At 40.9% G+C, this 13,067-nt stretch overlaps 1 protein-coding gene and 1 long non-coding RNA gene across 2 annotated transcripts in view; one reads left to right on the top strand and one right to left on the bottom strand.

The window, feature by feature from the left end:
• The window catches only part of ADAM7 (ADAM metallopeptidase domain 7), a 55,999-nt gene extending 55,639 nt beyond the window's left edge, over window positions 1-360 (bottom strand). Inside the window, exon 1 of the mRNA XM_040262018.1 lies at window positions 309-360. Within this exon, the coding sequence (XP_040117952.1) occupies window positions 309-360 (52 nt within the window). The remainder of the gene's footprint in view (window positions 1-308) is intronic.
• Window positions 361-2,204: 1,844 nt separating this feature from the next.
• Window positions 2,205-10,680, top strand: LOC120865859. Its single transcript, XR_005721534.1, has 4 exons — window positions 2,205-2,215; window positions 3,443-3,454; window positions 8,062-8,063; window positions 10,606-10,680. It is a non-coding gene; the product is annotated as an uncharacterized LOC120865859 (long non-coding RNA).
• Window positions 10,681-13,067: the final 2,387 nt, after the last annotated feature.

Raw genomic sequence — 13,067 nt, 5'->3', positions numbered from 1 at the left:
TACATACAGCATGCCAGGCTTCCCTGTCCGTCACCAAGTCCCGGAGCTTGCTCAAACATGGTGTCTACTGCCTTGCAAATATTCAGTAAAATCCTTCTCACCATCTATCAGAGTACTTAAGATTAATACAGCGATTTATAGAACTATTGAATCTCAAGATTAACCATAATCTAGTCCAAATTCTATGCTATGTTCTCAGCAAAATCAGTGAATATTAATATTTTATCATTACAATTTAAACTTGGTGACAAAAGAGATGTTGCCTCATAGCATGTTAAGAAAACTATCATAAAAAGATTAACACATACCTTTAATCTGAAAAATGAGTAAAATCATGAAACATAAAGTCCCGGGAAACATTCTGAATGATTCTGGCAAACTGGGGCACATGTGTTTGAGAAAAGATGTGCACAGTTCTTGGTTCTTGCTGCCACAGAGAGGATGAAGACCCTAGCAGACAGACAGGCAGTTTTGATCCAGCACAAGGAAGTGTTCCTTATCGTGTTACACAATTTGTGAGGTGCTTTAGGCTAAAACCTGGAGGGTGGACGTCATGTACTAATTAAAGGTAACCAGTGAGATGGTGGTGGTGGAGGAAGTGGGCTGGACAGAGATCCCTATATTATCCCTGTTATAAATATGACTCCAGATGTACTGAATTATTTTTAAAGTGAAAACATCACATTTGTCTTGGGAAAAATTATTGAAGCATGTTCATATAAACTGTGGTGGAAGAAAGTCATCTATGCTGAAAGCCACATGTAAGAACTGTCAAGGAAAATTTGATAAAATAAAGTAGATAGAAATATTGAGAACTTTTATTTTCTTAGCCAAACAAAGGCCTGGACCATGTAGGACGTGAGGATAATAATGTTTACAGTACTAAATGAAACTAAAGATATGAATCCATATTTCATCCCCACCTTGATAAAAGAATCCAGTCACTAGGGTAAGAGGGAGAGATGAAGGGAAATAACTTTCCCTTTTCTCCCTGGTTTTATTAAGATATAATGGACAACAGATTAAGGTATATGTCATACAGATTTGACGGTATATATTATGAAATAGCTCATGTCATATAGACACCAACCACCCCTCCCACCCTTTTTTTCCTCTTTTTGATGAGAATTCTAAAGATCTATTGTCTGAACAACTTTAAATATACCACCTAGCCCTGTCCACTACAGTCATTCATGCTGTACATTATTACATCCCTAGTACTTATTGGTCTGACAGCTAGGATAGATCACTTTCATCTAAACATTTATGAAAACTCATTTATGCTATAAATCACAAATTAATTTCAAAAAAGGCAAATAAAAACTCCCAAAATACAAAACAACATATATAATAAAATGTGAGGGCATAGATCCTGATAATATAGAACTCTTTCAAATCAATACAAAAAGAAAACATTAATGGGGAAACGTGCAAAGGACCTGTACAAACCCTTCTATATGCAGGTGTTCGCTCATTATATTAGAAGAGATATACCTTTGCAATATAACTGCATATCTGCTTGGGATTCTATCCCTGCACTATCTCCATTATTGATTATCCCCATAATATTCCCATAAACTGAACCAGTCTACCATAACTGGAAGTTTTCTTTAACTCTTTATTTTGTATTGGGGTATAGCCAATTAACGGGCTTCCCTGGTGGTTCAGATGGTAAAGAAAATGCCTGCAATGCAGAAGACCCAGGTTCAATCCCTGGGTCAGGAAGATCCCCTGGAGAATGGAATGTCTACCCACTCCAGTATTCTTGCCTGGAGAATCCCATGGACAGAGGAGCCTGGCAGGCTACATTCCTGAGGTCGTAAAAGAGACATGACTGAGCAACTAAGCACACATATTAACATATTGAAGAGTTTGGAAAAATACTCGGTAATAGTAAGCACCCAATAAAAGTAGACTATAATTATTTAACTTAACTAGGAGGAGGTTTTATAATACAGTAAATAAAAGTGGACATTTAGATCCAAACCAGCTGGGTTCTGTTCTCAGCACTTACTTTTCCTACCTACAAACCTTGGACAAGGTCTGACCTCTCCATACCTCAGTTTTCTTTTCTCCCAAAATAAGTATAACAACAGTATCTTGGCGGTTCTCTGCTAGTTCAAATGGTAAAGAATCTGCCTGCAATGGAGGAGTTAATCCCTAGGTTGGAAAGTCCCCTAGAGGAGGGTAGAGTTAATAATCAGGTTTAAATGGGGTTAATTTAACTGAATCACTTAAAACTGGTATCTGCTACATATTAAAGGCTAGATAAGTGATGATTTTTTAAAGGACTACATAAATGTTGAATTTTGCTTTTATTATTTTTTCTGTATCGATTTTATCCACTTCTCATCTTCGTCTCCTTCCCTGAGACTCAGGAGCTCTGGCTTCCTTTCTTTACCCCCAACATGCTGTTTTCTCCTATCCAAGAACCTCTGGATACAATTGTTTCTCTGCCTTTCTGTGGCCGGATTAATTCCTCCTGCTTCAGTTCTTAGTTCAAGGGTCACTCTCTCAAGAAAGACTCCTCTAACTTCAGGGTCTAGAACAAGCTTCTTGTTGAAACAAGATACCCTTTTCTTTTCTGAAAAGTTGTTAGTTTATCACAAACTTATTCATCCAATTGCTTATCTGTATCCTGAAACAAAATATAACTTCCAGAAAGCAAACTCTGCTTGCTTTTTCTTACTCTGGAACCATAAATGTAGAAGTGTCTTGCATATACACAGTGTATTCAATATAAATTTGTTGAATGCAATAAAACTAATTTGCAATATGAGTAGGATCTGCTTCCATCTTCATGTGTTTCTCAAAATTTTGAAAGTAATTGGAATAACTTTAAGTGATCACTTCTACCAGCCGAGTTTCTTTCAGGTCAATACAAGAGATAGTTGAAGACCAAAGGGCATACTTAATATATCCGACCTGTCTTCAAACAAATATTCATCCACATATCAGATGGAACTTACCAGCTTCATTCACAGTGATGGTTACAGACAGCATTTTAAATTGGGTGATAGGTAGGAACCATATTGAAGTTGCCTTTATTACAGTAAAAATTAAAAAAAAATTAAATACCAGTTGTAGAATCCTAATTATTTATGGTGTCATGTTAAATGATAAGGCTTAAAGGCATTTGTCTGATGCCTTTAGCTATGGCTGAGCTACTTTCCAGCATGTCTAAAATATTAGAGATACGACATTATCCACAGTTAATCCAGGTGAAACAACCCAGAACTTTCCAAGAAGAAAAATTTTTGTAACTTAATCAGGCCTCATAATCAATAAGGGGAAAGCAGGCATTAAAATTTCTGCCTGACCCCATGTTCTTTTTATATGCTAATGGTTTTTTGGACATAGAAATAAGCTTTATTTTCCCATAATCACTCTATAATCAAGCATTCAAAGCTGGAAAATATTATACTTCAATTCTGAACCCTAGCAAGTGACTAGAGTAGCACAGGGAAATATTATAGCTAGTTTATATATTTTTTTCACTCTCAAGTCACAGCTTTCTGTTTTCAAAATAACAGCATCACTAAAGTATATAAAGCTTTAAAAACAAACAAATGATTAACCCTGAAGCAGATTTCAATGAAAGTGGCTGTGGGAAGTCCAATTATCATACAAAAGCAGATTTTAAGGATTAAACAAATATGAGAATGTTCTGTTTTCTCCTTATTTCTCTGCTGCAAATTTGTGGAGCAACCTCTCATAGGAGGTTCTCAAATCTACTCCTATCTTGGTTTCAGTGAGGGTTTTGGAAGTTGTAGGTTATTTAGTTTTTTGGCTGTGTCTCATGGCTTGTGGGATCTTAGTCCCCTGACCAGGGATTAATCCCACCTCCCCTGTACTGGAAGCATGGAGTCTTAACCACTAGACCACCAGGGAAATCCTGAGATTTTAGATTCTTGTGTTCAATCCTTATGGATGCTAGGATCAACCCTTTAAGTCAGGCAGGAGTATGTGTCTCAGGGGCCTCCTAGCTTTGATAAGAGCATGTCTGCTTTCTCCCTTTGACCTCCCTCACAATCCACGTACCCCTTCAGGTTTCCTCTTGAGATTCCTTCTCCCTTTCTTTTCCTCAGTCTTGCTTCCTCTCTCTGAGCTAGCAACTTAGAGAGCAAGTCCTCAGCCCTTCTTAAAGACTTAGAGTGAGTTCACAATCGTGGAGGCCCAGGAAGTATGACAGGTGATAAAGAATACACTCTAAGTCAGAAACAAGAGGCGGTCCACTATGCAGACTCAAACAGCTTATTCTCTTCTGTCTTTTGCAAAGAGAAACATGGGAAAAGGGGCAATAAATCAAGTGAATAAAGAAAATCTTATCCAAATTACAATAGAAACGGCAAAAACTAAACACAGAAATACTGGATGAAAGATTAGCATTTTCTATCTGACTTTAAAAGAAATATCATTATAAAGTACTCCAAAGTCACATTCATTAAAGGTAACTTGCAATTCTTTTTGTAGAAGCTAATTTCAGCCCATTAATTGTGTTTTCAGTGCATTGAAAAGAACACTAGATTCAAAATAAAGAACTCTATGTTCACCTGTGAGTAATTATTCTTTCTTTGGCAAATCATTTATTTTCTTGGCCCCAGTGTTTCATGTATAAGTTAGGGATATTAGATTGTTTGATCTCTGAGATCCTTTTTTTTTTTTTTAAACATCATGGTGCTATGTTTCCATGCTTTTACTGAATTTCCTTTTCTAAGACCTCTTCATTGTAAATAGAAATTTTGACTTGTTAGAAAAACGACGTTAGATTTTTTTTTTCTCACTATCCTTTTTTGTTGTTGTTCAGTTGCCAAGTCATACTTCTGCGACTCCATGAATTGCAGCACGCCAGGCTTCCCTGTCCTTCACCATCTCCTAGAGTTTGCTCAAACTCATGTCCACTGAGTCAGCTATGCCATCCAACCATCTTATCCTGTGTCACCCCCTTCTTCTCTTGTCCTCAATCTTTCTCAGGATTAGGGTATTTTCTAGTGAATCCTACTGTCTATAAATTGATATACACAGTATATGTTATGATATAGATGCCACAAGAGCAATAAAAAAATTGACTTACTTTGCCATGCAAAAAAAAGTTATTCGTGGGGAATAGCAGATCCTGAGTAAAAAGAGTGCATAGACATTTCACCCTTTAATTCTGACAATCAAATTACTTAGCTAATGACATTGAACAAATTACTTAATATTCCTAGAGTTTTGGTTTCTTCATGGCAAATTAAAGGTAATAGTGCTTCCTATACCAGATCACTGTGTAGATTAAGTAGGATCATTAATGACGAGTAATAATACATAGCACACATACTACTCGCAATTTTGTTGAAGGGTTGACATTATTCCTCACCTTCAATTTCACTCTACTTCATAACAACTTTAGGAAATACATTAACTTCAGTGAGGTCAAAATGCTTAAACAACATAGACTTAAAGTCAATGGGTGACAAGGTGTGAAATGAAATGTAATTAAGTTTTCTCCAGTTGGATAAGTGGCAGCATTCGTGATCCTATCCATAAGTCCAGTTCCTACAGAACGGTGTCACACATTCACCTCACTTCTCAACAAACTGTAACATTCATATTTTAATAAATTATAGTAACTTTCTTGATCTCTCATGCCCTTCCAGCAACCTCGATCTTTTTCTGATCCCTTTATAACAAAGTCCTCTCAAGGAGTTTTCAATAATTCCTGTTCTTAGTTCTTCATTCTCTCTTTAAGTTACTCTCTTATGTCTCCTGCATTGACAGGCAGTTACGTTACCACTAGTGCTACCTGGGAAACCCTTCGTAGTAGCACGAATGGTCAAATGTAAGGAGACATATGTTACTCTAGCTAGCCACTGTTTGCACAGTATTTTAAGATCATCAACGAAAAGAGTGGCGCAACTTTACTTTGAGGGATTGTTCGGTTGGTTGGCCTGTTCAGTTCTTGGTGCCCCTGCTCCTTTCATCGGTGCGCCCGTGTGAGTTCTCCTATACAGTTGGCCACCCTTTCATCTGCCTACAGAAACATCTTTTTCAAGGTTGGTTAAATAGAACTCAGAGTATACTTGTCAGTCTTTTGTGGTTTCATCGTATTCTTCATTTCATGCTATTCTTTGCCTCCAGTTTGACAAATATAATAAATTACTCTCTCAGTGAGGGGCCACCCTGCCCACCTTCCCCAAACCCAACACATCTAGTAACACATTCTTCATGATATTTCTGTTAGCCACCATAGCACACACTGGTCCTTCCTTCCCGTGATTCCTAAAACCCTGCCTAGCTCTGGTGTACAGTTGGCATATTGGTATGTAAGCATCTTTGAGTGAATCTTTCTTCTCTTTGTTAAAATCTCTCTTCTCCTTGTTATAATAGACTTGATATAATGGAGCCTGCAGTATTGAGTGAGCTTTCTTGTTTATATCTTAATAAAGTAAAATGAGAGTTGGACCATAAAGAAATCTGAGTGTTTAAGAATTGATGTTTTGGAATTGTGGTGCTGGAGAAGACTCTTGAGAGTCGCTTGCACTGTGAGGAGACCAAACCAATCAATCCTAAAGGAAATCAGCCCTGAATATTCATTGGAAGGACTGATGCTGAAGCTCCAATACTTTGGCCATCTGATGTGAAGAGCTGACTCATTGGAAAAGATCCTGATGCTGGAAAGATTGAAGACAAAAGGAGAAGAAGGTGGCAGAGGATAAGATGGTTAGATAGCATCACTGACTCAATGGACTTGAGAGTGAGCAAACTCTGAGAGATGGTGAAGGACAGGGAAGCCTGGTGTGTTGCAGTCCATGGCTGGCAGAATCAGATATGACTTAGCAACTGAACAACGACAATGTCTGAGTTATCCTGTGCCTATCACTGCTCTCAAATATCTGCAATGATAGAGATCACTAGTATAATTTTCACCTTATCTCCTGATGTATGTGCGAGCCTTTTGAAAACAGAGACCATGGCAAACATTCACACATCCTCCGTGGAGTCTAAGAGTACCAGAGCTTGTATGTTGTTAGTACTCAATAAATAGCAATTTAAGAAGTTGATTGTAATTTATCATGACATTATTGCTGCACTTAATTTACAGATGATAAATACGAGTTTACCAGAACTGAATAAAGTTCAATTTTATACTAAAATTCCTATTTTCCTGAATTTGAGCTTCTTTGGCTCTCTGTTATAGCTAACCCAAGGCTTAACAGCCCCAGAACCACCTGGAACTAGGAGCTACTCATGGACCATCAAGTATGAGGAGCCAGGGTCATATTAATGTTTCAGATAGCTTGGATATTCATTGTGCCTTTCTTCTGAAACCAGGAAAGGATGTGATACGATCTCCAGAGTCTGCCCATTCAAATTCTGCAGTTTACTTTCACCCACAAGGATACCTTCCGGCACAACTTGATCTTGGTGTGCCTGTACCAGTAGCACTTCATTAATCATGGGGCAGAGGCTGGGAATGGCCCTCAAGCCTGTGCCAGAAACTCCCCCACAGGGCCAATGTTGTCTTCTCACAGAGGGAACATTAAGGAAGGGAGGGGATGTTGGCACCTGGATATCTCTTAACTCAGAATGTACAGTCTTGATTCATCCTTGAAATTAACCCCACCACTTCATAATGATATAAAACTTACACCCTGAGCACTCACTCTGTGAGGCATTTGCTTGTTCAGTGTTAACAATATTTGGCAGTTAAATGAAATAATAACTCAGCCATTTGACAAATGAAAAAACTGAGTCTCAAAAAAGAAACTCATCCATTTGAGAGTGGTCAGCAAGTGGTGGTGCTTTGTGTACACCCAAGTCCCTAAGGCAATGTGTAGTGGTTCTGTTGCTAAGCCATGTTTTGACTCTTAACAACCCAACAGACTGTAACCCTCTAGGCTCTTCTGTCTATGGGATTTCCCAGACAAGAATACTGGAGTGGGTTGTCATTTTCCTCCTCCAGGAGATCTTCCCAACCCAGGGCTCAAACCCAGGTCTCCTACATTAGCAAGCAAGTACTTCACTGCTGAGCCACAAGGAAAGCACTCAAAATTAATGTGTGCTGCTAAGTCGCTTCAGTCGTGTCTGACTCTGTGCAACCCCATAGATGGCAGCCCACCAGGCTCCCCCATCCCTGGGATTCTCCAGGCAAGAACACTGGAGTGGGTTGCCATTTCCTTCTCCAGTGCATGAAAGTGAAAAGTCAAAGTGAAATCATTCAGTTGTGTCCGACTCTTTGAGACCCCATGGACTGCAGCCTACCAAGCTCCTCTGTCCATGGGATTTTCCAGGCAAGAGCACTGGAGTGGGGTGCCATTGCCTTCTCTGGGATTAATGTGTGAGGTTCCAAATCTTCTACTCTCACCCTTCTGAGTATCAAGAAATCCTACAGCAGTGATATCTTAAAAAAAAATTTTTTTTTAATCTTTCAAAGTAACCAGCCTCTGTGTAAGGTTTGAAATTTCCTTCCTGTTTCAAACTCCAGCCACATGCCATACAGACATGAAGGGAGTATTTCAAACCTTTGGTTTTCATGGTGTTCTGTTGGTGATGGTCCTACAGCCTGCTTGTGCCCATGGTTAGAAAAAGAAATAGAAATTTGAGAGTTTTAATTTTCTCATCCATTTCTTCTTTTAAGAATCATATTCAGGGAATTCCCTGTGGTCCAGTGGTTAGGACTCAGTCCTCTCGCTGTCATGGCCCAGGTTCAGTTCAGTGCCTCACAGTATGGCAAAATAAATAAATAAAAAGCCACTTAAAAACAAACAAACAAAAGAATCACACTCCGTTCTCCCTTATGATTAAACAGAATTCAGCCAAGAAAACTATTTGCTCTCATTCTCTTCCTATGAAGTCAAGAAATGTGTGTTTAATTCTGTGTTACATTATTTTCTTTTGTTCCTTGCTGCGGTTTAAGCCCCTCATGTTTTTGCTGTCTGTGCATCTGCTCTTTCCTTTGTTGAACTTTCTCAGTTGCTTCAGTTGAGTAATATGTACTTATGGAAATTGTATTAGTCTCTTAAGTCAGACAAAAACCAAAACCCTAGCTAGATATTAATGGGATGATGAGATTTGTTCACGGGTATGAACTCTCTTTGGGTTTCCCAGGTGGCTCATTGGTAAAGAATCCGCCTACCAGTGCAGGAGACGTGCATTTGATCCCTAGGTTGGGGAGATCCCCTGAGAAGGAAAAGACAGCTTATTCCAGTATTGCCTGGGAAATCCCATGGACAGAGGAGACTGGCAGGCTACAGTCTACGGAGTCACAGAGAGTCAGACACAACTGAGTATGCACGCTTGCAAACATACTCTGTATAATACAGCATCTGTCCTTTGTAGTATTTTCCCAATGTTGTTGAAAACTTCAGTTCAGTTCAGTCACTCAGTCGTGTCTGACTCTTTGTGACCCCATGGACTGCAGAATGCCAGGCTTTCCTGTCCATCACCAACTCCCAGAGCTTGCTCAAGGTCATGTCCATTGAGTCGGTGATGCCATCTAATCATCTCACCCCCATCATCTCCTTCTCCTCCTGCCTTCAATCTTTCCCAGAATCAGGGAAAGATTTCCAATGAGTCAGTTCTTCACATCAAGTGGTCAAAGTATTGGAATTTCAGCTTCAGCATCAGTCCTTCTAATGAATATTCAGGACTGTTTTCCTTTAGGATTGACTGGTTTGATCTCCTTGCAGTCCAAAGGACTCTCAAGAGTCTTCTCCAACACCACAGTTCAAAAGCATCAATTCTTCAACACTCAGCCTTATGGTTCAACTCTCACATCCGTACATGGCTACTGGAAAAAGCATATCTTTGACTAGAGAGACCTTTGTTAGCAAAGTAATGTCTCTACTTTTTAATGTGCTGTCAAGGTTGGTTATAGCTTTTCTTGGTTGCAATCACCATCTGCAGTGATTTTGGAGCCCAAAAAAGAAAGTCTGTCACTGTTTCTGTTGTTTCCCCATCTCTTTGCCGTGAAGTGATGGGACCGGATGCCATGATGTTAATTTTTTGAATGTTGAGTTTTAAGTAAGCTTTTTCACTCTCTTCTTTCACTTTTATCAAGAGGCTCTCTAGTTTATCTTTGCTTTCTGCCATAAGGGTGGTGTCATTTGCATATCTGAGGTTATTGATATTTCTCCTGGCAGTCTTGATTCCAGCTTGTGCTTCTTCCAGCCTGGTTTCACTTGATGTACTCTGCATATAAGTTAAATAAGCAGGGTGACAATATACAGCCTTGATGTACTCCTTTCCCAATTTGGAACCAGTCTGTTGTTCCATGTCCGGTTCTAACTGTTGCTTCTTGACCTGCATACAGGTTTCTCAGGAGGCAGATAAGGTGACCACAAATACCAAAGGTGAATACCAAAGAATGGTATTCCCATTTCTTTAAGAATTTTCCACAGTTTGTTGTGATCCACACAGTCAAAGGCTTTAGCATAGTCTGTGAAGAAGAAGTAGATGTTTCTTCTGGAATTCTCTTGTTTTTTCCTATGATCCAATGGATGTTGGCAATTTGATCTCTGGTTCCTCTGCCTTTTCTAAATCCAGCTTGAACATGTGGAATTTCTTGATTCATGTACTTTTGAAGCCTAGCTTGGGGAATTTTGAACATTACCATGCTGATAGGGCCCACATGGGGTCTCATTGATAAGATGGCTCATTAGGTCAACCTCACAAACAAAGAATAAAATCACAGTGATCTATGAGACTGACCAAATTGCCCAAATGGCATGATATTTTCTCACTGGTGCCTATCTTCTCAAAGCTGTGAGACCACCAGATTCCAGACCTCTGGCTACATGGCCATCCCTTCAGAGAATTTTTCATTGATGGAGTATAAGAAAGACCCCAACAGAAAGGGAGGGCGCTGGTTCTTAAGGGCCAGTCACCCTCTCTTTTCCCTTTAATAAATTTCCCTTTTCTTGCCTGACTGCTGGGCTCACTCTCTTTTTCTCTGCACTCGCCTTACATTCTGGTGCTGAAACCTGGGAAGGAAGAGCACCACAACTGGGTGGGCTCCTCTCACGAGCCCACCTCCGGTGGTCCCTCCCTTGGACCTTGCCGAGAAACTGCGATGTGCTCCAGGACAAGACTATCCACTTGCCTTGCTGGACTGACATCCACACACTGGCCCACGTTTCATCCATCAGTTAGAAGGGCAAGTGAAATCCCATTCTCTTGGATCCTCTCTCGCACACGCACCTCATTTCCAAGTCCTAGCGCTAGTTGGGAGGATCCCCAAGGCGCTTGGGCCCTTGGCCTTGTGCCCACGTCTAACTTTGAAGTAGGGGACCCCCATTTCAAAGCAGACTATTATTACACTCTGAGAAAGTTCTGAGAACAGGGACGCCTTTTCTCTCTGACCTTTCTCCTCCTTTCTCTTACCCTTGTCTAACTTCCCTATTCAGCTGCAATGGGAAATTCTCAATCCCAGCCCTCAAAATCTACTACTTCTCTAGGATGCCTTCTCCGAAACCTTGGTTTTTCAAGGAGAGTTAAGACCACAATGACTTATTTACTCTTCTAACACACTCTGGTCACAATACAGACTTGATAACAGGTCCCAGTGGCCAGAAAACGGAACTTTTGATTATAATACTCTACAGGACCTCGGTAACTTATGCCGCTGCAATGGCAAGTGGTTAGAGATCCCTTATGTTCAGGCTTTCTTTGCTCTTTGCTTTCGACCCTCTCTCTGTGAGTCCTGTTCTACTTCTCAAATTCTCTTAGCCCACTCTGGGTCACATCCCCCTAATACAATGTCTCCTGATCCCTGTGCAGACTTTTCTTCTTCTTCCTTGACCTTTGAGACCACAGCCCACCCCCTATCACTCCCAATCCCATTCCAGATCCAGTTCCACAACCTCCACCTTAAGTCCCCATCCTCCCTCCCTCCTTCTCAAGTGCAGGCCACAGCTCCCAACCCCACCCTCAGCCTGTGCCTGAGGCAAGCTCTGAGACCTCAGCCCCACCCTCTACCCTGAGGGTCCCTCGATCCCCTCCCCGAACAAAACAGGAAACCTCACTGCAGGATCCTGCTCCTTCCCCTGCTCCACTGCTCCTTTTATGGGAAGTAGCTGGAGCAGAAGGCATTGTTTGGGTTGATGTCCCATTCTTCCTCATGGATCTATCTCAGATTGAAAATCGTCTTGGCTGCTTTTCCTCAGACCCCGATAATTATCTAAAAGAATTCAAGTATCTTATCCAGTCTTACAACTTAACCTGGCAAGATATTTACATCATACATTCCTCCACTCTTCTCCCAGAAGAGAAGGAATGAGGATGGCAAGACTCTCAAGGCATGCTGACGAGATACACAGGACAGATAACATTAAGTCCCTGGAGCTGTCCCTGGAGGGGCTGTCCCTGGAGGGGCTGTCCCTGGAGATGATCCCAACAGGGATTATCAGGCAGGGAGACCAGTCATAATCAAATGACTGCTTGCCTCATTGTGGGCCTTCAAAAGGTAGGGCATAAAGCTGTCAACTTTGATAAGTTCCAGGAAATAACCAGAAAAAACTAGATGAAAACCCAGCACAATGTCTAGCCAAGTTAACAGAAGCCCGGCGGCGGCAAGGAGATACCCTTCATCCAAGATAAGGAGCAGTGGCTGTGCTTTGCTGGAGCAGCCATGAAGAGATACCCCACGCCCAAGGTAACAGGAACCCAAGTAAGATGGTAGGTGTTGCAAGAGGGCATCAGAGGGCAGACACACTGAAACCATACTCACAGAAAACTAGTCAATCTAATCACACTAGGACCACAGCCATGTCTAACTCAATGAAACCAAGCCATGCCTGCGGGGCATCCCAAGACTGGTGGGTCATGGTGGAGAGGTCTGACAGAATGTGGTCCACTGGAGAAGGGAATGGCAAACCACTTCCGTATTCTTGCCTTGAGAACCCCATGAACAGTATGAAAAGGCAAAATGATAGGATACTGAAAGAGGAACTCCCCAGGTCAGTAGGTGCCCAATATGCTACTGGAGATCAGTGGAGAAATAACTCCAGAAAGAATGAGGGGATGGAGCCAAAGCAAAAACAATACCCAGTTGTGGATGTGACTGGTGATAGACGCAAGATCGATGC

The sequence above is a fragment of the Oryx dammah genome, unplaced genomic scaffold, assembly GCF_014754425.2.
Source record: "Oryx dammah isolate SB20612 unplaced genomic scaffold, SCBI_Odam_1.1 HiC_scaffold_1, whole genome shotgun sequence".
Taxonomy (NCBI): Eukaryota; Metazoa; Chordata; class Mammalia; order Artiodactyla; family Bovidae; genus Oryx; species Oryx dammah.
This window is presented reverse-complemented; position numbering and strand designations above follow the sequence as displayed.